We start from the raw sequence: 27873 nt of genomic DNA, 5'->3' as shown, positions 1-27873 counted from the left end.
TCATCAGAGACCCCAGAGAGCCCTCTTGCTCCTACTTCCACGTGAGGTAACTGCTAGAAGATGGCCTTCTATGAACCAGGAAGTAGACCCTCACCACACTGCCATCTGCTGGCACTGCCATCTTGGGACTTCCCAGATCGCACAACTGTGAGAAATAAGTTTGTTGTTTGTAGGCTACCTAGTCTGTATTTGGTTATAGCAGCCCAAATGGACTAAGGCAATGGGACTAAACTCCCCCCCCCGCCCCCGGTCATCTATATTTTGACTTTGCTTATTATATTGATTTATATAGTTGTGGGGTTTTATTTGCCAAAGCAGAATTGTCAAATTCCTTATTCTTTTATGTCTTTGGGGTTTGTATCATACTCAGAAAAATCTTTCTTACTCGAGCTATAAATACACAGTTATTTACACCATCACCACGCAGTTCGTCAAAGGACCGGATTATGTATTACTCATTCACACAAAGCCTTAAAATGGTACCATAAACTACTGGTTGTCAACTAGGGATGATTTTGCCCCACATGGGACCTTTGGCCATGTCTGGAGACACATTTGTTTTATGCATTGGGGAGGCGCTACTGACATCTTGGGGGTAGAGGCCAGGGAGGCCAGCAAAACCTCCTGCAATGCACAGGACAGCCCCTTCCCTCCTCCAGCAAGGAGTTAGCCAGCCCCCAAAATGTTGATGGCGAGAAGGATAAGAAAACCTGCCAGAACGCATCTCCCCTCACTGGTTATTTGGATCTCCCATTGCTTAGATCTTCTGTATATGACAGAACACTGGAAAAACTGAGTGGGATGGGAAAGAAGGAAATAAGGGAGGAACTGGATGAGGAAATTATGGTAAGTTGGAGAAAAATCCTCTGACCCCATTGGGACTCTCCTTCATTCGGTCCCTGTAATTCAGCTCTAAGAACTTAAATTGAACAGATGTCATTTTGTACAGTACACCAGAAAAAGAATATCAGGGGGGAAAATCTGGCAAACATGACTGGCAAACCACGAAGGGGCAGAAACATGAGGAGACTGATTATTATGTAAATGCCTTTATTTGAACTAATACATTGCTACCAGATTACATCACTTTTCAGAGTTAGAGTAACATTATGATCTTGGAAACTATAGCAAACAGCTTGACAAAGCAAGAGTACATTACGTCCTACATATATATTTTTATTTTTTAGTGACATCTCCTTGTTTTAGGTGGAAAATTAGAAAATTTATGGTACGCTTAGCATGCTTGGCCTACCGTATCCTGTCTACGTTCTGAGCACACTCTCTCCTCAAAAGTGTCATATTCAACAGCATTCTAAATCTAAAGAGAGAGTTTGATGATACAGGCTTTGAAAACAAATAAGCATATATTGAACCAAGTGTCTGAAGACAAAATATGTCAATTGTTTACAGCGTGGGTGTGAGAGGGTAGACGCGAAATCAAGGTACACCTTTCCTCTACCTACAATGTATGGTTTTTACTTACTTGAAGACCCCTTAAAAAAAGTAGCAAAATCAGCAGTCTTATTTAATGTAATCAAAATATTCTTAAATGTACAAAAAAGATCACGTAGAAAGAATACTGTAAAAAGATACTGATTTCAAGAATAAAAGAATACGAAAAGCTTCTATTACATTCTGCACAGCCAGTTACTTCTGCCAATGTTCAGTACTACAAAGATAAGCAAAGGATACTCCTATCCAAATACTCTCTGAGCACAGTTCTTGAATACGAACTAGCATCCTGGATGGAAAAGCAAAATTATGGTCTAATAGTATTCATATCCAATCATCTAAGCAAGTCTGAAGAGGTGGACATCCTAAGGGGGGCAAAGATACACAGACACGACATAGAGCAAAGGGCAATGTCATGGGCAGCGATCTAGGAGGAGAGAGTAAATGATTTGGCCGTGAGCGCATTTCAGGTGTGCCTGACAAATTCAACTCTGACTACAGGAAAGAGGAGTTGGTGCCATTAAGACTCTTTCCCCTGTGAGCTCTCAAGATGAGGAGTCTTGTTCACTGAAACTGTAAGTCCTTTCAGTGGCCAACAGTTCCTTCAGCCATGAGCACTTCACCTGGAAAGAGCTGACCTGCTAACCGTGCACCTGGGAGCAAGGCTGTTCTTATTCAAATTGGTGACTTTACACCCTCTTCATTCCCCTGCCCATCAAGCAGGCAAACACGGTCATGACCATCTTGGGCTTTACTTCCACAAGGTCTTCCGGGAGAGCATACACCCTGGCTCCGATTCTTCTAGCCATTGACACCGCGTACCTATTGTTCAAGGGGACAAAAATCCAGATGAACCTCTTGTTAGTCAAGGATATGGTCGGAGGCATCAGTTTCCTCTGGTACAAATCAATCGGCTGGGATGCGACACTTTCATACTGAAACTTCAAAGCGGCACCATTTGCCTTTCTGTTGTTTTCGGTTTTGTTTTTGAGGTCACTCTTAAGTGACACCCGATTTTCTGGCTCTACGTCTTGGGACTGATTTTATTCGCCCCTTTTCTGCAATGAGAATTAACTTTGGAGCACTGACGTGATACAAAGATGAGAAAAAACCCAACTATCTAAATTGGGCTGTACAATCAACGTTGATATTTTCATTGAGCATGTAATGGGAAAACAGATGCTCTCGTGTGATCCTAGAGATAGGGGATGGAAGACTGTGTCACATGTCCAAATCCAGGCTGCTCTGGGAGATGCAGTGAATTCTTCCACACAGTTGAGGGAGGGGAGAGCGTCTACAAGGTGTGGGGACAGTGCGGTCAGAGCAAGGACCGGAAAGGGTACACAAAGGGCAGAAAGAACTGATGTGGCCAGCTAGGGCAATCTGCAGGGGCACCCTTCAGTTAACACAAGAGAACTTTCTAGGGGTTTCGTAAACATGAATCTTTAAAGATGATCAAGTTTCTGAAAAAGGTTTTCAGTGGGCTGATTTTTAGTGTATGCTAGTCTAGCTTTCATGGATTGCCTGTAAAACCAGGCCACGGTCTAGGTCTTTGGTGAAGAAGGGAAGTGACAGGTGGAAAAGCCCTTCTCAATATTGCTGAAATGAAAAAAACTTTCTTTTTAAAAAGATTTTCCTTATTTATTTGAGAGAGACAGACAGAGCACAAGCAGGGGGAGGGGCAAAGAGAGACGGAGAAACAGACTCCTCACTGAGCCCAGAGCCTGATGTGGGACTCGATCCCAGGACCTGGGATCATGACCGGAGCCCAAGGCAGATGATGCTCAACCAACTGAGCCACCCCGACACCCCACAAAGAACTCTCAGGGCGTAGTTTCAGTGGAGGCTTAAACATCCTGCTCATTTAGGGACCAAGATAATAAACTCAACATACGTAGTAAAGGCCATCTGTGCACAGTAAAAAAAGACATCCATAAATAACACGTTTCAAAAAGAGTTAGACAGAAGAGTATTATCTATGGCATGAGTATTCTTAGCCCATTTTCTCCTTGTTGTAAGATAAACAAACTATATTATTTCAGTAGTTCGTTAAAGCAACAACTGACCAAGCTACAATGTTAGGCACAGGGCTAGGCTCTTGTATCTCGTATCCATTTCAAACTCTCTAAGTATTATTGCTCCCATATGTACTGATGAGGAGTCTGAGGCTCCGAGAGGCTTCCCTCAGGTGACACATTCTTGTTTGTTTGTTTGTTTTTTAAAAGATTTTAAAATTTTATTTATTTATTTGAGAGAGAGAGAGTGAATGAGAGAGAGAGAACACGAGCCAGGGGGAGAGGCAGAGGGAGAAGCAGACTCCCCACTGAGCAGGGAGCCCGACAATGGGATTCGATCTCAGGACCCTGGGATCATGACCTGAGCCGAAGGCAGACGCTGAACAACCAACTGAGCCTCCCAGGTGCCCCTAGGGTAACATGATTCTTAAGTGGTGAGCCTGAGTGGGAATGCAGAGCTGCCTGGCTACAAAGCCCGTGGGTATTAGTCATCGTTATCGTCAGTGTCTCTTACTTGGCATTATTGTGCTTGTCGTCTTCTGTCAGATTGCCGCTCTTAACAAGGTCATAGTTTATGCAGCCTGGCTGGATGGCATCAATTAAATCCACAACTGCCAAACTGGAGCTGATCGTCTTGTCCTAGTGTCAAAGGACAATAAATCCGAGACTTTCAGTTTGTACAAATGAACCTATGATTACTTCTATCAAGTCGCCATACACCCAGCCCAGCAGGTGAAGAGAACCTTGCCATTAGCACAACACTAAATCACACCGACAAGCCAACCAAAGGCTGTCCTTCCAAATGATTGATCCTTTCTGGCGCACATAATGTTTAATCGTCAGATGTGCAATTCTTACCTTAAAACTCTGAATGGAAGTTGATTTTCCAGCTTCACTCAATGTTCTGTTCACCCAGCTTACAATGATGTCATCATTAGCTTTCTGCCCGTCTCCAAGGTCTTCCAGAACATTGAGGGTGTATCTGGAAGGAGAAGTGGAAGAAAAGGTCCCAATCTACTTCATGAGAAAAAAAAAAATGCACCTTTTGTACTAGTCTGACAGCGGCCATGGCCTTGGCTGGTACTCCTCATAATGGATGCGTATCAGCATTCTAGGTAAAAGAGGTCTTTTTCAAATGGATAACGTGCGCTGTTCTGAATTTTTGCATCTATCTGTTACTTAAGCTCACTTTAGAGTCTAAATCCAAAAGCTTCCAAGGCGCAGTCATTGCCACATCTACCTGAAAATAGCAAGGACTGGCTCACAGACCGCTAGGAAGTGGAGCTTTAACAGGTAACACGGGGTACCATACCTTCTCATCAGCTGCCAGACCAAAGCTAAAGTCAGAGTTTGGTTTCCATCGTTCAGGTCTTGCCCTCCGATCCCAACCAGGGAGAATTTGGCAGGATGCTTCCCCAATTCAACAGCATAGTTGCAGTTTTCTAGCTGTAAACCCACAAAAAGTAAATAGTTGAGGATTTTCATCGGCTTCAGCTGCGTACGTGTGTGAGTACGCATGCGCGCGTGCGCTGCTGGGTACTTAGCGCCTCGAGATCAGTAAGACACCGTTCCTGTTCTCAAGAAGCTCAGATGCAAGAGTTTTCCAAACAAAAGAAACTGAGAATAAAAACAGCCTGTAACAAATGCATGCAGCAAACTTCATGATCTACCTTTTTCTTTTTTTTTAAAGATCGTTTGTTTGTTTGTTTATTTATTTATTTATTTTTCAGATTTTATTTACTTATTTGACAGAGAGAAACAGCCAGCTAGAGAGGGAACACAAGCAGGGGGAGTGGGAGAGGAAGAAGCAGGCTCCCAGCGGAAGAGCCCAACATGGGGCTCGATCCCAGAACTCTGGGATCACGCCCTGAGCCGAAGGCAGATGCCCAACGACTGAGCCACCCAGGCGCCCCAACTGAGCCACCCAGGCGCCCCTGATCTACCTTTTTCATGTTGGCTCCAAGTTTCGGGTATGGAGGTTTATTAACCTTACTCCAGTCAACAGGAACTTTAATGCGCTCATACAACTGCAAGATTACCAGGGCGTCCTGCAGGTCGCTAGAGATTTAAAAATAATTTGATCAGTGTTTTCAGACAGCTGGGCCTTTGTTTCCTTAAAAACAGTAACAATACACTGGCAACTAAAACATATAAAACCACAGATAATACCCAAGGCTCATCTTTTTTATCAGTCTGTCCTAAACATAGAGCTAACACCATCCCATTCACTTAAAATACTCATCGTCAGCTTCTGGTTTGCAAGGTACTATTCTAGAAGCTGGGCATGTAGGACGAAAATCCCTGGCCTTACACTAGAGTCAGACAGAGAGAGAGAGAGAGAATAAACAAGTAAATGGATCAATAGATAATTTGATTTGGGGGTGTATATAACTCCTATGAAGATAAAAAGAACCAGGGTTAGGGTTACGGAGTGTTGGTGGTGGTCAGGGTCTGAATGTGTGGCTTGAATATACATTCGAGGCAGAAAAAAACATTCCAGGCTGAGAGAACAGTGAGTACAAAGGCCTCAAGACATCATGGATGGCGTACTTAAGGCCTTCCCCAGTCTCTGTTTCAAAATATAAAGGATCTATTCCATAGGGTGTTAGAAAGACATTCATACACTCTTTCACTTAAAGATCATGTAGAGAAAGACTCTGGGCTTCCGTGTATTTGGAGAATGATAATGGATGTCACCATTTCACATTTTCCGATCTAAATAGCCAGTGTAAACGAACATCTAGGAGATGTTTAGAGCGGTAATTCTTTCTGCGGCATCCGTTCACGATGTTCCTAACTGATAATAACAGTAGACAGGCTTACGCATAGAGATGGTTTACATGGGGATTAACACCAAGAGAATTCATCCAGTTACGGAAGGTTCTTTCTTCACGAGTTTCTCCTATTAAGAATATTCACAAAATTTCTATATTAATTAAACACCTTGTATACGTACATATAATATCAATTCATAGTTAAGACTATTTCATTTCCTCTGTACAAATCTAGAGGTTTTCTCCAATATGAATCTCCAAACATTCTCTCTAAATACATTCTCTCTAGGTACAGGCTTATTTTACAAAATTTGTTGAATTTATTTTAAAATCGAAGAATACAACTTTATAATCAGTTAAACAATTTAGAAGTTTATGAATTTTTATAATTTCCTCCCCCTTGTAAGGCTTCCTCAGTATCTCTCCAAATCCCCATACCTCAAAAGTAACTGATGTTATCAGTTTTACATTTAAAAAATTGGGGGGGGGCCAAAAAATTTTGGGGGGCTGGTCATACGAACCCTTTATACTCATGAATTTACACCTTCCCTCTACACATTTATAAATTCTAAGTTACACACGAGCACTCCTTTTACATGACTATATTACAGCAACAAGTTATGTGAAACTTGAAAAGCAAAAAATTTAAAGATTTTAAAGTCCTGCCACTGGATAGTCAAGGTATGACTATTACATTTGTGCATTTTTGAATCTTACACTTCATGAATATATAATCTGGAAAAGGTAAACTCTGCCTTCCCCAAACTTAAATAATCGGCATCCATGATTATGATCATTTTAAAGATTTTATTTTTTAAGTAATCTCCACACCCAACGTGGGGCTTGAACTCACAACCCCAAGATCAAGAGTCGTATGCGATACCAACTGAGCTGGCCAGGCCCCCTGTGTTATGATTTTTTGAGCAGGTGAGTAGAAAAGGAACTGGGGCTAGTTCTGTCTGGTTGGTCTGACTGTGGAAGAATGAAATAATCCTGTAAACTGATAGGTCAAATTTAATGTATACATACATTTTTCTGGTGAGAGGTTTAAAAGGTGACCTATTTCTAAAATAGTAAAATAAAACAGTGGTTACTAAGTGGCCTTAAGCTAGGTGATCCTTGACTACTTTACAAGTTTCCCGGTATCACCCCTTTTTATCAGCTACCGCTTTTTACTCAGCCCTCGGGTCTACTTCCAGCAGAGATTTGCTAAAGGAAAGTGGAGAAGGAAACATTAAGTCAAGATCCTGGAATCATCATGGCCTATGTATTTCTGGTCTGGTATCCCGCACATTAGAATGTGAGAAACCTTCAAATTACCTTCCAGTAGAGTCCAGTCAATATCCTGGTTCTCTGGCTTGGTTAGTGCCGGGTATTTATTAAACAGGTTAGCCACAAAGGCTAAGTTCAGTTTGGGGTTTCCACTGACAACATCAGCAGGGGTAACAAACTGTCTGCAACCTAACTTGTCTGCTTGTTGAAGCATACTCTCAGCTCTCTTCAAATCATCTGTTTCCTGTTGAAGTAAAATAAGAAGGCATCTTTTAAAAGGCTATACTAAAAATATAGAAATGTTTCCCTACAATGACAGGCTGGATGTACAATTCTACTTTCTCTTAGCCAACGTATGGTACTTATTATAAAATTGTTTTGAATGCAACAGCAAAAAAAGTTGGCCGTATTTGAGTGCAGTACCTCAAAAACACACTGGGTGGCACCATATCATTTATCTAAGGACAGTACATTTAACCCAATTGGGATTACATCTCTCCTGTGAAAACTCAAGAAAAAAAGCTAAAACTGTTCAGATTTTTTAACTGGGCCCTAAAAAGGCATAAGACTGAAAATGATAGAGAAATTATGAGAAAGTATTTAAAAAATAATCATCAAGAATAGCAGTTTCCAATAATTTCAGGTTTAAATTGCGTATTTCAAATTGTAGTTTTCCTCTGCAAGGATTTTTTTTTTTTTTTTTTTTTTTTTTTTTTTGGTTACGGTTTGTTTGACTTAATTTTTCCACCCAGGCTGAAGCAGAGTTGCTCATTTCTGTAAGGAATACTTACTTCCAACTAATTCCCATGACTCCTAACTTGTTACCTCTCCCCTCCCCCCGAAAGAGGAGTGCCCAGCTCTGGATTAACACAGGGTTTGGTGAAGAATTTATCTAATCATTTCAGCCCGATGTCAAAAATACAGTTTCCTAGGCACCCACTATTCTCACCTCCCAAGCCTACAAGTGAGAAACCTGGAGCCACGGGAGGGGAGGAACGGGTGCTTTTGGGTCTTCTGGTTTCCAGTGACCCACACTTGGAAAGGAACAGAGCTGCACTCTGGGCACTTCCTACATTTACACACCACAGTTTTGCCCCAGGGGCAAACTAAGCACTTCTGCGGAACAATGTCATGGGAGAAAGGGTTTTACAATCCGGTGGGAAAAGAAGAGATAAATGACACTTGAGGAATGTTACTTTTAAACTAAAGCTGCCCAGAATGTATAATTTGACAGTCTTAACTTTGTCTTCAATGGGTGATGCTATCTTTGATCAGTTTTTTAACCTCCAGTGAGGTGCCTTGATTGTGCAGGACTCCAGAACAATGTGTGTTTATTGTGTTACCCTTGTTACCTTCTGCAAAACAATCAGTAACCACCAGCAGATGGGCAATGGAGTGGGATTCAACCTTTCTTCAGGGTTCTCTCTGAGCATAGTGAGTTCCTCTCATAGAGCCTATTTTATTTCTTGCAACCTGTCAGTTAGTACTTTAATATTGTTTGCTTTACACTATTCACCAACTTATTTTAAAATCCTGTCTTTATTGATCATCTTGGCATTCCTAATGAAGCATTTAGAATACTGGAATAGAAGGAAGCTTTAGAGTAGACAAAAACAAAAAAAAATTTTAAATAGTCAAACAGACAATAGTGAAATAAAAATAATCAAATAAAAAAAATATATGTGCAAAAAGAACTTCAGCCCCTACTTCACGCCATAGTCAAAGTGAACCCCAAATGTTATATTTCTTTTTTTTTTTTTTAAAGATTTTATTTATTTATTTGACAGAGATAGAGACAGCCAGCGAGAGAGGGAACACAAGCAGGGGGAGTGGGAGAGGAAGAAGCAGGCTCCTAGCGGAGGAGCCTGATGTGGGGCTCGATCCCATAATGCCGGGATCACGCCCTGAGCCGAAGGCAGACGCTTAACCGCTGTGCCACCCAGGCGCCCCCCAAACGTTTTATTTCTAAATGTAAAACCTCAAAGTATAAAACCTCTAGGAAAACACATAGGAAGAAATATTTGGTACCTTGCGTTAGGCTAAACTTTCTTAGATACAACATCAAAAGCATGATCCATAAAAGAAAAAAGGACTAAACTGACTTTGCCAAAATTAAGAACGTCTGTTCTTTGAAAAACACTGAGAGAAAATATTTGCAAATCACATATCCAATCAAGGACTTGTCTCCAAAATACATAAAAACACTCAAAACTTGCTAATAAAAACAATGCAATTAAAAATGGGCAAAATGTTTGAACACGACGATACATAGATGGCAAATAACCACATTAAAAATGTTCCACATTTGGGGCGCCTGGGTGGCACAGCGGTTAAGTGTCTGCCTTCGGCTCAGGGCGTGATCCCAGCGTCATGGGATCGAGCCCTACATCAGGCTCCTCCGCTATGAGCCTGCTTCTTCCTCTCCCCTGCTTGTGTTCCCTCTCTCGCTGGCTGTCTCTATCTCTGTCGAGTAAATAAATAAAATCTTTAAAAAAAAAAAATGTTCCACATCATACGTCATTAGGGAAATACAAATTAAAATCACAATGACAGATCATTTGGCACCTGTTAGAATGATTCAAGTTAGAAGGACTAACCACACTAAAGTGTTAGTGAGGATGTGGATGAACTGGAACTTTTATATACTGCCGGTAGCAATGTAAAATTGTACAACCATTTTGGAAAATGAATTGGCCGCTTCCTAAAAAAGTTAAACATACACATACCCGATTACTCAGCCATTTCATTCCTAGGTATTTACCAAAGAGAAATGAATGCATACATTTATACAAAGAGTTCTATATGAATGTTCAATACCAGTTATATTTGTAATAGCCCCAAACTGGAAACAATCCAAATGCTCATCAACAAGTGCATGTGCAAACAGACTGTGGTATATCCATTCATCGGAATATAATTCAGCAATAAACAAGGAATGCATTTATGATACATGTGACAACATGAATGAATCTCAAAATATTATGCTGAGTGAAAGAAGCTAGACAAAAAAAAAAAAGAATACAGACTGTAGGGGTCCATTTATATAAAACTTTTGAAAATTCGAACTAATATAAAGTGAAAGAAAGCAAATGAGTGGTTGCTTGGGATGGGAGAGTACCGGATGGGAGCCAGAAGGCATTACAAAGGATCATGAGAAAACCTGATGTGATAATGAATATAAAAAAATCAATCATCGGTCAGGCCCTAAAGAAGGTTATAAGGCTGAAAAAGCTGAAGGACACTGACCAACAAGGGAAAAGTGTGAGCAAAGGCTCAGAGGTAAAATGAGTATTGGGGGCGGGGGGGTGGGGGTAGAGACTCGTGGGCAAGCGCACTGGTTAGCAGACCTAGAGCAAGACTGTGTAGGACCTTAAATGCTAAGCAGAACACTTCAGACTAAAGTCTAGAGTCAATGAGGAATCCTTGAAGGATTCTGAGGAGGGAAGAGACAAAGGAGTGTTTGAAGATCAACCAGGGAAGACTGAATGGAGAAGAGCTGTCTCGAAACCAGAATCAGTTCGTGTACTGCTGCCATTTACGCAGGCAAAAGATCACCTGGCGAGCCTGCCCAGACAGCTGCCCGGTGCACAGGACAGCTTCTCATCCATACCAAGTGACCTGAACCAGAGAGTCTCACGTCCAACATACAGACAGAAATATAAGCACATAGGTCAGCTACAAATTCAATTCTGATAAGGGCAGTGTAAGTGGTTTAGCCCATGTTATCTACTCGATCCTACTGCCTAATAGGCTAGAAATACGGATTCTCTAAATCAGTACAGTGCATTCCATATCTAACAGGTACAAAGAACGTACCGGGGATCCTAGAAACTTGAGACTAAATCATCTAGTCCAACTCCTTTCTTTATGGATGAGCAAAGTGAGATCCAATTTGGGGAGGAAATCTGTCCAAGATCACTGAACAAATGAGTGATGCAACCAGGGAATATGGTCCATGAGTGAGTCCCCAAGTTGGATATCAGGGATCCGCAACTTGTAAACATATTCGTGTTATTCTCAACACAGGAATATCACAGACGCATATATGAATATCTTGTCATTACATCTCTCACTGTGATTATAATCCAAACACTTGGAAAAGGTTAGTTTCTAGCACTTATCTCTCCACCCTTTCTTTGCATATTTTATGCAATCAATATAAACCAATAGTGCCATCATTATGGAACTCACTAATAAACTATCAAAATATACCAAGCTAATCTTTCTGCCTTTGAATGATACCCACAGCAATAAATTTTAAAATAATGCTCAAAATTGTCAACACCATTACATGCAATTACAAAAATTCTTGTTATTTAGAAGAAACTGACAATCATTTTGTAAGACTGTAACATTCAAGTGAATACCTATACTTACATTGAAACCTGACATGTTAATATCTATCCGTGGTTCACCTTCCTTTTGTCCTTTTGGTGCAATTTGATTAAGAAGATGGAAATAGGCTTTGGAATCCTACAAATGAATAGAAAATCTTGGTGAGATCACATCTACGAAGAATGAATGTATCCCATTGTCCCATGTTTGGAAGGATATTTGCATTGGATTTTGTGAGAACATATGGCACAAATCTCTGTCTTCTCATCTATCAGATCTTTCCCCAGAAAAGTCCATCTATCTGGCCTAATGTCTGCCTCGAATATGGATAACTGGATGTTATCATGACTTTACAATTGATTAACATTACCAATACAATAATGCTAGTAAACACATAACTAGTTCTGTACCTTCACTGAATTACTGAAGTCAATAAGCTTGGTAGATAAAACAAGCAAGAAAAGAAAGTAGGAGCAGAAATCCAGGAAGCATAGGGAAAGAGAAAATAGACAGGTTACATCACTACAAAACACAATATAAACCATAACTTATTGAGATTAGCTATGTTGAAGATGTATTTGACTGTAAATTTAAATGACATTTTTTAAATGAGTAACACTTGAGTTGGTGAAATAACATTTAACCCTGTATGACCTGAATATAGTTAACCAAATCAGATATTTATTTTAAGTAGGCTCCACACCCAGTGTGGAACCCCATGCGGAGCTTGAACTCATGACCCTGAGATCAAGCAAGACCTGAGCCGAGATCAAGAGTGGGACGCCTAACCGACTGAGCCACCCAGGCGCCCCCTGAAGATTTTCTTTTTGTTTTAAGCTCCTGAACTCATTCGCTGTTTGAATGTTTTTACTTGGAATCCCAGTCACTCAAAGTGGCGCTGCTCACAGGGGGGTAGGCTAGGTGAATTCAGGCTGTGTGGACCCTCCACAGAAGACAACTTGAAAACCATTGTACCAGGGCAAACACTTAACAACAGTCTTCAACACACATGTCAAGTAAACTTCTGCCTTTAGGGGACGGAAACTGGAGTCAAGACTCCTTAATCCTGTTGTTGGAAGATGACCTTCCCAGCGGTGATCTGTGGGGAACCTTGACTATGACTGAACCTTGACGGTCCAGACAGGCTTATAAAGGAACGCTTCTCCTAGTAAATTCTGCAGATTCTGTGCATCCTAATCCCCTGGGGGAAGTTGTTCAATATACAGATTACTGGGTCCAACCCCAGACCTAGCAAATACGAATCTCTGGGAGCTGCATCTTCAATGAGCCATCTAAGCGAGTTGGATACAGAATGCCAGAAATGATTCGAAGAGCGGGGAAAATCAGGTGCATGAAATCCACTTCAGAGCCATTCATGAAATGCTAACCCAGATCCCACCATTAGCGGGCACAGGACTTGCCTTCCGTAATAGGGCATTACCATCATGAAAACGCTTTTGCTTACGATTTCTTCCTAATGGTACATGAACAACTCACAATCGAAGCCTATGCCCTTGAGAAGAATGGGTAAAGAGCAGACCCAGCACTGTCTTTCTACCCTGGAAAGGGCTTTACAGGTGAAATTACACTTGAAGTATAGATAAATTGGAAGCTTTTTTCTCCACGTTACCGAACAATCCTCTGCTTTTTAAAAAGATTCAAGGCAGGCTCCATTTTTAAACAATACTTCCTTTTGTACATTTCAGGGATGTACAAAGATGTTTTCCCAGAACAGAAAATCCATTTAAGAGTGATTTTCGAGAACACATCTCATGCACAAAGCAAAAATATATCTGGCCAAACATCTTGTGTAAGTTAAAAGAAGGGGTGGAGGCCTGCTGGTCTTATAATTTGGGAGCTATCCTTAATTTTCCCTGGAGAAATCAGTAATGCAAATATCCCACAACTTCCTCTCCCCGTTGAGCACATTGACACGATCACAGACCATTGTTTTCATAGCCCTGTGGTACAATGACATCGGGTGAAGATCCTTGAATTTGTTCCCTGGGTCCAAATACTTTGGATTTTGGAGAGAGTCGAGTCAATGAATGAGAACTCTCTGGTATTTTTGCTATGGTGATTTTGGCCCTCTCTCTGGGAAGCTACCAACTCTCCTTCCTCTGCTAGTGTTTTCCTTACTGCTTGTGAGCAGCAAATGCCAAAATGTAACACAAGAAATATTGGCAGGTCTTTCATGTGACAGGTCTTGTGGTTAGAGGTGGGCTTTGGTAGGAGGGCCCTAGGGCAGGGGCTGAGGTAGGAGACACAGGGATATATAAGAACTCATCACTACCCTCATGAACTCAATGCCTAAAGGTGGGAGCACATGATAGAAAGAAGCCAAATAAGAAAGGGCAAGGGGAATCTTGGGGCCCTTTCTCTCTCTTCCAGGACTTACTAACTAAATCCTGGGGTCTGGGAAAGGCAGTTAGGAAGAGAATGGTCATGGCCCACCCTTTGATACCCCATGTTTAACAGACGGCAGAACAGAGAGCTTTAGGACTAGAATACTTTGACCCTTTCCCACAGAAGGAAAGCTAGACTCAGCGCCAGTACCCTTCACTAGGTTTCAGCTCTCCTGCAATCTATCATCAGGGCGGAGAGCCAACAAGACCTGGCGACGCGCTGGCAGGATTTTCCCTTGTCTAACTGGGAGGAAATCCCCCAAGCCATCGCACACCCCAAAGGCATGATGGTTCTTGGTGTGGTTACCTTGATGTCAGCACTGAAGTTATTAATTTTTTGCCAGCCTGAGTTTTCCAAGTGAAAGTTTGCCCATCTGAGTAGAAGCTCTTCTGGAGACAATTTCATAAGCTCCTCCAAAGTCTCACCATCTCGAAGTAAGGCGGCCAAGGCTGTAAGAAAAAAAAAAATACCCCACAACCAATATAGTATATGACAATGGTCATTACTAGTTCATTTAGTCTTTGGACACTCAGGTAACAGAGGTGCAATGACTGGTCTGACCTAGTTCCTCATTTTTAGGTACTGATAGTCTAATAAAAGATAATATATTAGTAGATAATTATACAATGATCTAGATAAAGACACTGTGTTATGAGAATACATAGCAAATATATATTATAACTTATTTTCTTTATTACTTTTCATGTTCCAAATGGCAGATAAATTACAGCTTTTAAAACATTTCATGTTATGTCATATGTTTACCTAACTTGTCCTTTTTTGGTTTGTTTTAAAGATTTTATTTGAGAGAGAAAGAGACTGAGTGTGATGGGGGGTGGGGGGGAGCAGAGGGAGAGGGACAAGCAGACTTTCTGAAAAGCCCACCTCGGGGCTCAATCCCACAACCCTGAGATCATGACCTGAGCCAACATCAAGAGTCGGGCACTCAACTGACTGAGCCACCTAGGCGCCCCAAAACCCCAGGTGCCCTGAAACGCTACAGTATTTATATTTAAGTATAATTAATTGACTCTGGAAGGGTCAAATCCATTTAAAAAATATGTTCATGTTTCAAAGTCATCTCTACACCCAACATGGGGCTCAAACTCACAACCCTGAGATCAAGAAATCACATATTCCACTGAGCCAGCCAGGCGCCCCAGGTTAAATCTATTTTTAAAGGGATATAATTTAACTTTACATTTTCTACAGCACCTAACATGTAAAAGCTGCTCAGTTATTTTTTGTGGTTGAATTGAATGTGTAGAAGAAGCCAAGGGTTTCTGGTAAATATTCCTTATGGGTAATAGGTAGAAGCAGGGGGTGTCTGCATAAAGAACAGTCTAAAATTTATTTATTTATTTATTTATTTATTTATTTATTTATTTATTTATTTATTTACAGATCCCTGAGAGCTTTTTTTTTTTTTTTTTTAAAGATTTTATTTATTTATTTGAGAGAGTGAGAGAGACAGAGAGCATGAGAGGAGGGAGGGCAGAGGGAGAAGCAGACTCCCCACAGAGCAGAGAGCCCAGTGCAGGACTGGATCTTGCCCAGGATCGTGACCTGAGCTGAAGACAGTTGCTGAACCGACTGAGCCACCCAGAGGCCCAGAATAGTCTACATTTTAGCATTGTTTTAGGAGTAAGTTGTGTAGGCCTAATGCAATAATTACCTCCCATGAAATAAAAGGAGGTTTAGCTTGAACAAGAAGGCTGAAACTACCTAATTTCTTTTTTTTAAGATTTTTATTTATTTATTTGAGAGAGAGAGAGAGAGAGTGAGCGAGAGAGAGCGAGCACAGAGGTAAAGTAGGAGGGAGAAGCATGCTCCCTGCTGAGCGGAGAGCCCGATGTGGGGCTCAGTCCCAGGACCCCGAGATCATGACCTGAGCCGAAGGCAGACGCTTCACCGACTAAGCCACCCAGGTGCCCCATGAAACTGCCTGATTTCTGAAGAGGTCTAAGTAATACCTTCATCAGGCACACTTTGTCTTTCAAGGACTCTGCTTTATGCCACATCATTTTGACACTGAGGGATTTAAGCAAGGGCAGGAGCAGCAGGTCATTTGTCCAAGACCCTTCCTTTGCTCCCCCATTCCACCACGTCAAAGGCTAGAGAGGATTAAAAGGCCTGACATCTATGTACCTAAGACCTTGTCAAAGAAAAGTCATTTGATTTACTACATAAGCCAATGTGATTTTATTTTGCTGTCCCCTCTGCCTTTCTCAACAGACTTCAACGTCTTTAACAAGACAAACACCACTGTGAAGAAGGCCAGCAATGAGAGTAATTGTATTTGTTCAAATATAGGTACCTTTGAGCTGATTGAAAGAGCAAGTGTAACAGTCTCTAAAGTGCAAAAAAGTCTTATCGTGGATCAATGTGCAAAGTAAGACTGTTGACAGACATTCTGGAGCCTTGGAAAGACTGAGAACCCCAAAGAGATATTCCCCAGAAGTAACTAGGATTGAGAGAGTGATTTCTGGAATAAAATAGGAATATCTGGAGTAGTGTTTAATATTTTAAGCTTTGCAGGAAGAAGATCAGATAGTATTGCCCAGCACACACGACAATTGGGTTGTATGTGCTTATACATTCTACAACTCCATGGTGTGATGTGATACCCCACGCCGTAAGAAGTTCAGGAAATATGTGACCATCAAGGGTGGGGTAGAATAGTTTGACGAGGTCTCAATCTGGGGGTGAAGATGGGGCGGGGCGGGAGGTGTGCAGGAACATTAGAAAAGAAAAGATACCCAGTCTGGGGACCTTGGGAATGTTCCTTAAACTCTCAGTGCTTTTGTGTCTTTATTGTAAAATGAATTCTAAAGCACCAGGCAAATGTGAATTACTACTAAAGAAGAAAAGTTGTAATTAGACTGTTTTCCAGAACAACACTATAGCATTACCTTCTGTTAATTCTAGCTATCATCTAATCACCTCAATTAAGTGAAAGCACGACAGTCTGCGTGACCAAGAAAAAATACCCAATAAACAACTTTCAAAATAATGACTGTGTTCCATTACCTTCATTCCTGCTTAATTCAATGTCGGCGAACAAACCGATCTTAATGATCTGCCAAAGCAGTCCCAGAACCAGATGCGGTTTCCCAGCCCGCAGATCCTCTGCGCCGATGTTCACAACGTGACACCCAATGGCAGAAGCAGAGTTCAGTGCCAAGTTTAAGTTTTCCTGCAAGACAGCCAATGTACACATTTGCTTCTTGACCTTCCCAGTTTTTAGGAGTCTACTCCCTTTACTGAAAATAATGCTCAACGAGGAAATTAATTTCAGGCACACATGATCCACAGAAAACAAATTCCAGACAACAAACTCCAGACTTCGGTGGTAAGGGCATAGCTAAAACAAATCTCAGCCTTATTATTGTTATTGTCTTTCGAGAATTCCGTGGGAAGCTAACTTGGTATTTTTATTTGGTCTCTTTTGAAGTACACCGACATTGTCATGAAAGGAAAAGCCTGAGTGACTAGAGTCAGTATATCCATGCGGGTTAAGGGTCCTATTTCTTTTTCTCTTTTTAAAGATTTTATTTTTAAGCAATCTCTACACCCAATGTGGGACTTAAACTTATAACCCCGAGCTCAAGAGTCACATGCTCTACCAACTAAGCCAGCCAGGTGCCCCAAGAGTCATTGTATTTCTTTCTTTCTTTTTTTTTTTTTAAGATATTTATTTATTTATTTATTTATTTGACAGAGAAAGAGAGAGAGAGAGACCAGCAGTGGGAAAGGGAGAAGTAGACTCCCCTCTCAGCAGGGAATCCCAAGCAGGGCTCAATCCCAGGAACCTGGGATTATGACCTGAGCCGAAGACAGACGCTTAACCGACAGAGCCACCCAGGTGCTCGAGTCGTTGTATTTCTAAAAGTGCCTAAACAAGAGGTCTATTCCATGCACCTGAAAAGGTTCTAGACGTTGCAATCTCCACATCCCAAGAAGTTCTCTTGCCCGAGGGAATTTTGCTATCTCAGTGTGTAATACTCACTTAATGGAAAAGAAAAATGCTCCATTGCTTAAGCATGCTAATTCATTAAGAGCTTAAATATTTGTGCTTTTTCTGCATGCTTGAACACACTGTGTAATGAGAAGAACACAAGGCTTTGGAGTTAGACCTGCATTTGAACTTCAATTCCAACGTTAACTCTGGGCGAGCTCAGGAGTCTTTCTGAGTCTCAGCTCTCCTCTTGTCAAATCTTGATTAACAGTCCTAAACTCAAGAGTCGTTATAAGAATTAAATGGGAAGATACAAAGGGTAGAACCGATGAACAGGCCCTCACAAGGCAGTTTTCCTAGAAGAGGGCAGGGAGATCAATGTGTACCTGAATGATAAAGGGTGTCAGTTTCTTCTTGTTGATTGCTCTTTCATCAATTGTATCAGGAACTGAAAGGTTGATCATTTTACTGAAACACAAATTAAGCAAGGAGTTGGTTTACTTTGAAAGAGCCTGCAAATATTCACAAATGTTTTAAGGCACATGACACATCTCTCATGTAATCTGAAAAACTTCAGTGCAAAATATGACTTTTATCATGTTGATCACAAAAAAACTATACATATGATAAATGCTCATGAAAAAAAAAGGACCAAAATGTTTACGGTAGTTGGGTATTTCTGAGTTGGGGACTGGGGCATACTTTCTCATTTTAATTTTTTGCATCTTCCCATCATTTTATAAGAATGAATAACTTGGATATTGAAAAAACCTTACTGAATACATTTTAAAAACAGATAAAATCCCACACGGAAATTGTGTCTCTTCTCGATCGTAAAAGTCACAAATTAAGAATGACCATTTATTCACGAGGAGGTAAATTTGTTGAGAATGAGATTCTTTCATTCACCATATTTACTGAGAGTCTAAATGATGAGCTAAGCACGATATTAGGTGCTGTTAATCTAGCGGTGAGAGAAAGAAAAGTTCTACTAATTAGACTAGAATCTGTGATTTCTTTAGACGAATCTCATTTGGTAAAATTTGGAATTAGATGCCAACATCTTAGGTGTTTATAATACTGCCCCAAAATATGTGATTCTGCACAGGGAAAACCATGCTTTTTTCCATGTCAGGTTTATTTTTTTAAGGATTTTATTTATTAGAGAGAGAGCACAAAAGCAGGGGGAGCGGCAGAGGCAGAGGGAGAAGCAGACTTCCTGCTGCTAAGCAGGGAGCATGAGGCGACTCCCGGGCTTGATCCCAGGACCCCAGGATCATGACCTTGGTTGAAGGCAGATGCTCAACCGCCTGAGCCACCCAGGCGCCCCTATGTCAGATTTAAATACCAAATCAATAGTATCATGTGATTATCTCTCTATATTAAAACACATGAGGGAATTATTTCTTTAGTGCCTATACATGGACGAAATGGGATGTCTTATGCTTTTTAACAGGGATCATAGTAGATGCAATGTGAAATGCAAAGGGGTTTGAACATTCTGACTGCAGGTGGGTTGGTCTTACACAGAAACTGAAGACAAACCCAGGCAGACCCGTCAATGGACAAAGTGTTGATCATCTTACATGCTTTCTGCCAAGATACTGTTGGCTCTGGGGCAGCAGCAAGGACAAACGCATTTTTGGACATAAGTAATTGGAGAGTGGGAACTGAAGAGGAGGTCCTCTTTGTATTTTGAAGCTATGGTACTGTAAAAATAAGTAGATGCTGACATACTTGAGTCCCACAAAGGTGTCATGTTCTGCTGGCTCAAGTAATGAGAAGAAATTAGAAGCTGGCAGCTTTCTTACAAAGCGGTCCCCAGTCTAAATGAGTGAGTTTTATATCTTGGTGGTACTTTCTCGGACACACCCAGACGACTTTCAATTCTGATTGTTTCCCGAGTTGAAGCCGTCGAGCACCCAGAAACCAGTATATCAATTACGCGGAAGGCTGTTTTGGAAATCGGGACACAAAATTAACCAACATCTTACCAAAGCACAATTCCATCACCAACAGCTTTGAACAGGTCGTCGGTATTTGGATTCATGGGTATAACATGTCTGCAGTCAGGATCATTTTCCAAAGCTTTGTTTATCCAGTTAACAAAAGCATATTTTTCTTCCTCTAAAGTCATGTTGAATAACAAGAAATTAGTTCACACTCTAGGTTGACTCTAAAGCCTAAAATAATTTGTACAGCAGTGCTGAAAAGTTCATGTGTCACCAACATGGGGTTCTCCTCTTTGGAAACCCAGACACTTGAATACAGCATGGCTAATAGGAAGTACAAAATTAACAACAAAAAAGAGGGAGAGAGCAGGGTGAACTGATCCTTAGAGAAGTTAGTTACCAAATTCTTTAAAAATTATTCCTTATATTCCTGTAGAGCTCCACTATAATAAAGCCTACCATTGCTCATATTGTGGAGTATGTCTTGCGAGCTAACAAAGCCATACAATAAATACTTAGAATGGCATATGGGCTTCTGCCGTATTCTTCATTAGGAAGCGATGTTTTCCTAGTGCCCCTTCTTGACATTATAGCAGGCACCGTACTTAGGTCATTGTGTTAACCTAGCGCACGTGAAACTCTACTACCTGAGTAAGAATGCTGCGTTCCTTCACTGGACAGCTCGGAAGTGCCTCCCAGAGCACAAATCCCTTCTTTCCTGTTGATGGCTTTGCGGAAGGTTTTGGCAATGTCACTGCTTTTTACCTCTTGGAAAATCTATGAATGAAAATGGGTTGTTAACTCACGATTCGTTTTAAATCAGGCGCAACGGTAAGCCCTTCTATGTTCTTTGAGACTCACCTACATTTTCCCACACGGGTGGTGAGTCTCAAAGGAGATGGACAACTGGGCTTGAGTTTTCAAGATGCTAAATAAATACTACAATACTGCTACTGAAAACGAAGCCAGACAGTCAATTGCACACACTTGTCAAAAACGTTAAGTGCTGCATGCATTGAATCCACTTTAAGCCGAAAACTAGTGTGGTTCAAAGGCATAGATAAATCTGCTAATTTTCTACCAACAAGTAAGACTTTGCTCGTTCCCTGGAGAGAAAAGGCTGAAGGATCCCCTTCTTTAACCACAATTCTTTTTTTTTTTTTTAAGATTTCATTTACTTATTCGACAGAGACAGAGACAGCCAGCGAGAGAGGGAACACAAGCAGGGGGAGTGGGAGAGGAAGAAGCAGGCTCATAGCAGAGGAGCCTGATGTGGGGCTCGATCCCACAACGCCGGGATCACGCCCTGAGCCGAAGGCAGACGCCTAACCGCTGTGCCACCCAGGTGCCCCTTTAACCACAATTCTTAATGCAGAGAAAGATGAAACTTTATGATTCGACCAAAAAAAACCTTTTTTGGGGGTAAAATGGTAAGAGTTTGTTCAAAATTTACAGAATAATAAGGTGAAAAAATGGTTTAAGTTGGCAGCAAAAAGACAACTATGGAGGATAAACACAAAAGAGGCTTTTCAGCGATTGTCGTGTTTGAGTGTTTATGAAATCCAGCTTCTCGTCACAGTGAAGAACGTGGCTAACAAAATGAACGTGTACATTCTAATTGCACAAGAGCAGGCGGTAACAAAGCAAATTTCATACCCCTACCCACCTGCCTGACTGAATGGACATTCTAAAGGACTACCTCTCTATATTTTTTAAAGATTTACTTATTTATTTTAGAGAGAGCACACAAGTGGGGGGGGGGGGAGAGGGGCAGAGGGAGAGAGAGAGAGAGAGAGAATCCTCAAATCCCTGCTAAGCACAGAGCCCGAGGCGAGGCTGGATCCCAGGACCCTGAGATCACGACCTGAGCTGAAATCCAGAGTCAGAAGCCCAACCCACTGAGCCACCTGGGTGCCCCGGGATTATCTATGTATTTTTATTTATTTATTTATTTATTTATTTATTTATTTATTTATTTATTTTTTAAAGATTTTATTTATTCATTCGACAGAGAGACAGCCAGCGAGAGAGGGGACACAAGCAGGGGGAGTGGGAGAGGAAGAAGCAGGCTCATAGCGGAGGAGCCTGATGTGGGGCTCGATCCCAGAACGCCAGGATCACGCCCTGAGCCGAAGGCAGACGCTTAACGACTGCGCTACCCAGGCGCCCCTATCTATGTATTTTTAAATACTGGAACTCACCTAAGCCCAAACTTGTTTCTGCTCTACCAGTGCACATGGCTAAAGCAGCCACCTCCAGTAAAATGAGAGCAAGATGTAGCATCTTCATAAAAATTTCTTTAAAAGGTGCACCTGGGTGGCTCAGTCAGTTAAGCATCTGACTCTTGATTTCAGTTCAAGTCATGATCTCGGGGTCGTGAGATCAAGCCCCGCACAGGGCTCCACGCTCAGTAGGGAGTCTGCTTGGGATTCTTTCTCCCTCTCCTTCTGCCCCCCCACCAAATGTGTGCATGCGTGCTCTCTCAAGTAAAATCTTAAAAAAAAAAAAAAAAAAAAAAAAAAAGGTGTTTACAGCACATAAATGGACTTACAGAAGGGAATGTATGACCCTAATGGAAGAGTTGCTGAACTAACAGAAAAGGAGTCAAAGGCCTTTGGCATAACTGACAGGTATGTACGCACACACACACACACACAGGCGTGTGCACACCCCCGGAGGTGCAGCCCATATTTGAAGTTCATGCACCAGGGTCACGCCATGTAGCAGTTTAGGTTGTTATCTATGAGAACAGGCACAAGGAGAAGTTTGAAATCCAGCCCCACGTGCCACTAACCAAGCCCTGTGTCCTGCACAAGCCGGTGTCAGGCCAAAAGCAGGCAGGGCCTTTTTATATTTAGGTTTCCCAGGAGGGAACCTTTTTGTCATTAGTCCAAATCAGAGAGAAAGACTTTCTGTAACTGGTGTGAAAGTTGTTATAGGTGCTGTGGGTGGCCCTCTCATGAAGTCATGTTCTCCTTTTGCCTTTCTAAAATCCTGACTTCCCTTGGACTTACAAACCCAATTTTATTTAGGAAAACAGGGAGTAGTTAAGGTCCACCAAGTCAAGCTTACTCAGTTTCCATAGCTGTGATTTTTCTGCTCCACCTGTAATTTCAGAGGCAGAATTTTAGAACGGGTGTGCACGTGTGGCGTGTGTGTCTGTGTCTATATAGGTACATAGACTACTCTAAATACTGCACGCAACCGACGAAATCACTTTTCCTCCTTTCTGGCCATGGTACTGACTCCTGTTAAGTGTCCGTAGCGTAGAGCTGACTACTCATGCGCTCTGGGCAATTTCTGAGTAACTGAAATTACTCTTATGTACACTGATTTTTTTAAGACCAACTTTAATTTCATTTAATGTACCTTAACTTCTGAGGCAAGATTACACAACAAAATGGTGACCAGTGAATGTAGCAGTCTTCACTGTGATGCATTTTGTCCCTATAACTCCCCTTTGAGAACTATATATTTGCTCAGTAAAAACGCAATATTCACTATTCTACCTCGTTCTGAACTCCATTTAGTTAGACATTGTCTAGGAAATTAAAATCTGAAAGGTGTGCTTTCCCTCGTGACTGACATTCCATAAATCACTGGCATGATAAAAAAAAAAGCGTCTAAAATGTTATTGCTTCAGAAATGACCTATGGAAAGTTATTATTTTTTTTTTATTAGGACTATATTTGCCTCAAGATCGTTTGCTTTTAAAAATTCGGTTGGTTTCCATGATCACAACTGCAGCTGACAAATAAATGCAAAAAACAAAAAAAGTTTGCTGTGTAATATCCTAAAGCAACTACTTACGTCACTGTAGTTAAGCTCATGCTTGGGAAGGAAAGCAAAGTTGCAATTAGATCAGTTAATTTCAGTTAATTTTTAATTGCTTTACAAAGGTTATATGACCTTCGTTTAGAGTCTAAATATTTTTACATAAATGTTTCCAGCCATGCTCAAACTTTCCAGTTCATGGTATTTTCCTCTGTTCCTTAGATTTAAAAACCAAAATTAAAAGGGATAATTGAAGATTTATGTATCTTCAATTGACTCACCGCAGGCAAATTTGCATTTTATTTTCTACTTTAGGGAAGAAATTGCTCCAGTGGATGATACAGCTATTTGAGTAGAAGCCCTGGCTTAACACGAATCTCTGAAATCAGAGATAACACAAGGCCAACTACTGTGCTGAAGTCTTCTCAATGAATCTTTTCAAAGCTGCCCGTTGTGATACTAATGAGCTCACTGTTTCATGCTGTTTTCCCTCGAGGAGGAAGGACTGGCTTTGTCATGCGTAGGCAAACTCCTGGCGTGCACTGCTTGCTCTGGTTCTATACATTTTTTTCAGCCTCTTATGGAATATATATATATATATATATTTTTTTCTTATTCCTTTGTAAAGTTTCGTCACCTTTCTAGCTCCGTGCAGGACTAGCCGCCAGACGAAAGCAATCCAGAGGCATAATGACTTAGGAGGAAGGAAAGATTTCAGAAAGAATTACAAAATATTGACTGGCTTCCAGGGTTTGAGGCTTGCTTCCAAAGTGTTTCCAAAGTAGTACGTTTGAATTTTTTCCTTTTTTTTTTGGAATCTGTTGTAGGCCTGAGCTTAGTAATAGGAAAAGAACACCGCTTTTTTTTTTTTTTAAACCAGAAAGCACTACCCCCAACAGCTAACATATACTTAGCATTTGCTATATGCCTGGCACTGCTCTAAGCGCTTTACTTATATGAAGTTATTTAATCTGATGAGATCGGTGCTATTAGCAAAAGTCCTAAAGCAGGTCAACAACTTAGTAACATTATGCAACAGCAAATTTCTCACTATGAAAACAAGAGTTTAATGCAGACATTTCTGCTGAAAGAAAGTGCCACACTAGTCTTTTTAAAGATGCAGGGGAAAAACCCCACTATTACCTTGTAGGTATAAAAATCCAGTAATGTCGTTTTGAGATACTTAGAAGAAACAAAATCAAGGTATTAAATTTAACTTTAACATCTGAAGTTTACATATAATTTAGGGACTCTTTTCTGATATATATGTATGTATGTGTGTGTGTGTATATATATATATATTCTTCTCCAAAGTTAACATTAACTGATTTTGTCTGTAGGCTGCTTTGCAATTAACACCTTTTATGGAACAATTTAAATAAAAAACCCCAAGATGCAAGAACATGTTTCTTTCTACTTCCTTATGTTAATACCTGATAGGAATAACTCGCTTCCTTTTTCACAGATGACTAAAATCTACCCATATTGTGACAATTTTTAAGCTGTCGCATTGGTGACAAAGCAGAAGGAAGTGGACAGACATGCGGTCAGACACCCATCTTTCGGCCCAGTCACAGTGGTATCATTCTGAAACTTCAGGCAGGTTATTTTACTGTCCTTCATATTTGAAAAATGAAAGAGTATAAATATATCGATTCCTTCCAATTTTAAAATGTACATTTTAACCTAAAATGTCCTCATTAATATTTTTAAAAAATTCTTAATGATGCCAAAATTATTATGCATATCATTTACTTTTTAAGATTATGCTAAGGTAATCAAACCTTCTCACTTCAAAGCCTCAACAGCTCAGAAGAATCTGCAACATTTCAAGAGCTACAAAATTAACTATTTTCCTAAGATCATTTTTCTCAAAGACACTTTCATAATTTTGTCCTTAATAATACTGGCCACATTGCAAATCTTAATGATTTAGGTCCGTTCTTTCTAGTAGATTAAAATTCTGGGCAGTAAATTATCTCCAAAATGACCAATCATAGTTAACTATTGCTCTAAGCTGCTTTAAATTCACAATTCAACATGCAGTTACAAGGGGAGCACGTTTATATCCGTGGACATGCAAGTGCTCATAGTGCAAGTCAATTGTAACTTACTATTGAACACAGAATTCAAAACAAAAGGCTTTGGCAATAACTGAAGACAAAAACAGTGGGGAGGAAATCAGTATTTCAAAAGAAGCCGGCAAGAATGCTACCATTATAATTATGACGCGTCTACATTTTTAAAACAGCAGCCCTCCCCGCCCCCCGCCAAATGCTCTCAGCTCTGCAGACATCATTATTTAGTCAATTTGCTTCTGGAGCTCTTAACAGTGTCCTAAAGGAGTTAGTTCTAATGGGAGAGAACATACCAGAATTTCACTGGCTATAGTGAGCCTCAGTTACCATGGAAAAGGAGGAGAAGAGTGCTGGGGAGTTTGGGATAAACACCAGGCAACTAATTACCTGTTTACAACACAGTAAAAGGAATGCCTAACTAGATCTAGCCAAACCCGGCCCTAAATTAATAAATAAAACCAATAAAATCTCAAGGGCAGAGGCAACAGCTACATCTCAAATACTCTTGTCAACGGCTGTGGACTGAAAATGGCGCCCAATCACCTTGATCACTAGCAGCTAAGGCTAGTTAGTAAGGGGCGCCACATAAACGCTCTCCAAGCACTGACTATGCAACTAGGTGCTTGGAAGTAGAAGAACTAAGTCAGCCCCGAACCTTGAGGAGTATGTGATGATACCAGAAGAGGAAGACAAAAATTTTAAATGCCTCTTCCAATGGACTAAAAAGATATGCTTCTAACTTGTAATTATCAAAATTATCATCGTAGAGAAAACCGTACGGTTAAATACTACGAAGGCGAGAGTCGCAAACATCTTTTTAATCAGAAAGTTCAACTCAGGAAGCTTCCAAGACTGTGAGTCAGGGTGTAGCATTAACATCTGGAAGCACCCTCCTCCCCCAGGGAGACACCAAGGGAGACAAAAGAGCACTTCAAGAATGGCACTTAGCACCTTGAAAAATGCCCTTTAATGAAGCCCTAGAGCAAATGGTTCGCCTTTCACAGCAAGTACTGTGCTCTAGCTTTGATTCGGTCAATGTTCTTTTTCTCAATTCGTTTGCTAAGATACTCTAATGGCTAAAAGAACTACCTGTGGTGGGATGAGAGAAATTCTATTAGTTGTAACAGTACTAATAACGATACATTTAGGAACTTCATAGGACTCATTACTGTAAGATCCCGCTAGACAAAGGAACAGTCGTGACTCCTAATAAAGGTGGATTTTCACATACTTACATAAACAAATTCATCGAAACTTATCTTCCCATCTTTATTCCTGTCACCATCCAGCATGAGTTTTTGAATAATTTCTCTCACTTTATATCCTGGTAATGGCATATTGGCTTCCTTGAAAAGCTCATGAAGTTCATAGTCACAGATGAATCCATTGCTGTTGAGATCTTTGTAGGAAGGGAGAGCAGGCAAAAAAAGGAAAAGTTTAGGAGAAATAAGTTAACCTCTCAGAGTATTCTTAGGATCAGAGCATTTTTCTTCATTTGAGACTCAGTTCCTAAGCTCGCCTGAATACAGTGCTCGCTCTTCTCACTGTTGGTATCTAAGGTTGTTTTAAAGGGAACTGCAAATCTTAACTGAAAGAGCATGGTTTTACATCATGTTTCCTGTATTTTAAACAGTGTATAAGTAGCTTCACTTAAAAATAGCATCCTTAATACTAACAAAGCAGAGTTGCCTAATAAATTATTTTTAAATCAGAAAGCTGACAGGACTTTTAAAAAATAATAGACTATATACCAATAAAACACCACCATGGTATGAAACAATTTCTACTGTATCTATTTAGAAGTTTTATGCCCCTCATTCTCCCGTTAGTCTAGTAGAGTATTGTAGGAATTGATGC

The 27873-nt window shown here is 40.7% G+C and overlaps 1 protein-coding gene across 4 annotated transcripts in view; it reads right to left on the bottom strand.

Annotated features, from left to right (window-relative positions):
* Positions 1-1033: 1033 nt before the first annotated feature.
* Positions 1034-27873, bottom strand: part of PLS3 (plastin 3) — a 79532-nt gene continuing 52692 nt past the window's right edge. For all 4 annotated transcript variants that reach the window (XM_026478861.4, XM_026478862.4, XM_044392137.3 and 1 more), the window contains 14 exons: positions 27252-27415; positions 20812-20941; positions 20207-20339; positions 18599-18680; positions 17285-17450; positions 14561-14703; positions 11891-11986; positions 7562-7757; positions 6291-6369; positions 5411-5525; positions 4780-4913; positions 4326-4449; positions 3982-4106; positions 1034-2274 (listed from right to left, as the gene is read on the bottom strand). In XM_026478861.4, coding sequence (XP_026334646.1) covers positions 2142-2274; positions 3982-4106; positions 4326-4449; positions 4780-4913; positions 5411-5525; positions 6291-6369; positions 7562-7757; positions 11891-11986; positions 14561-14703; positions 17285-17450; positions 18599-18680; positions 20207-20339; positions 20812-20941; positions 27252-27415 — 1820 coding nt within the window. In that variant the 3' untranslated portion in view covers positions 1034-2141. The remainder of the gene's footprint in view (positions 2275-3981; positions 4107-4325; positions 4450-4779; positions 4914-5410; positions 5526-6290; positions 6370-7561; positions 7758-11890; positions 11987-14560; positions 14704-17284; positions 17451-18598; positions 18681-20206; positions 20340-20811; positions 20942-27251; positions 27416-27873) is intronic.

The sequence above is a fragment of the Ursus arctos genome, chromosome X, assembly GCF_023065955.2.
Source record: "Ursus arctos isolate Adak ecotype North America chromosome X, UrsArc2.0, whole genome shotgun sequence".
Lineage (NCBI taxonomy): Eukaryota > Metazoa > Chordata > Mammalia > Carnivora > Ursidae > Ursus > Ursus arctos.
The sequence above is the reverse complement of the archived record's forward strand: the minus strand, read 5'-3'. Positions and strand labels throughout refer to the sequence as shown.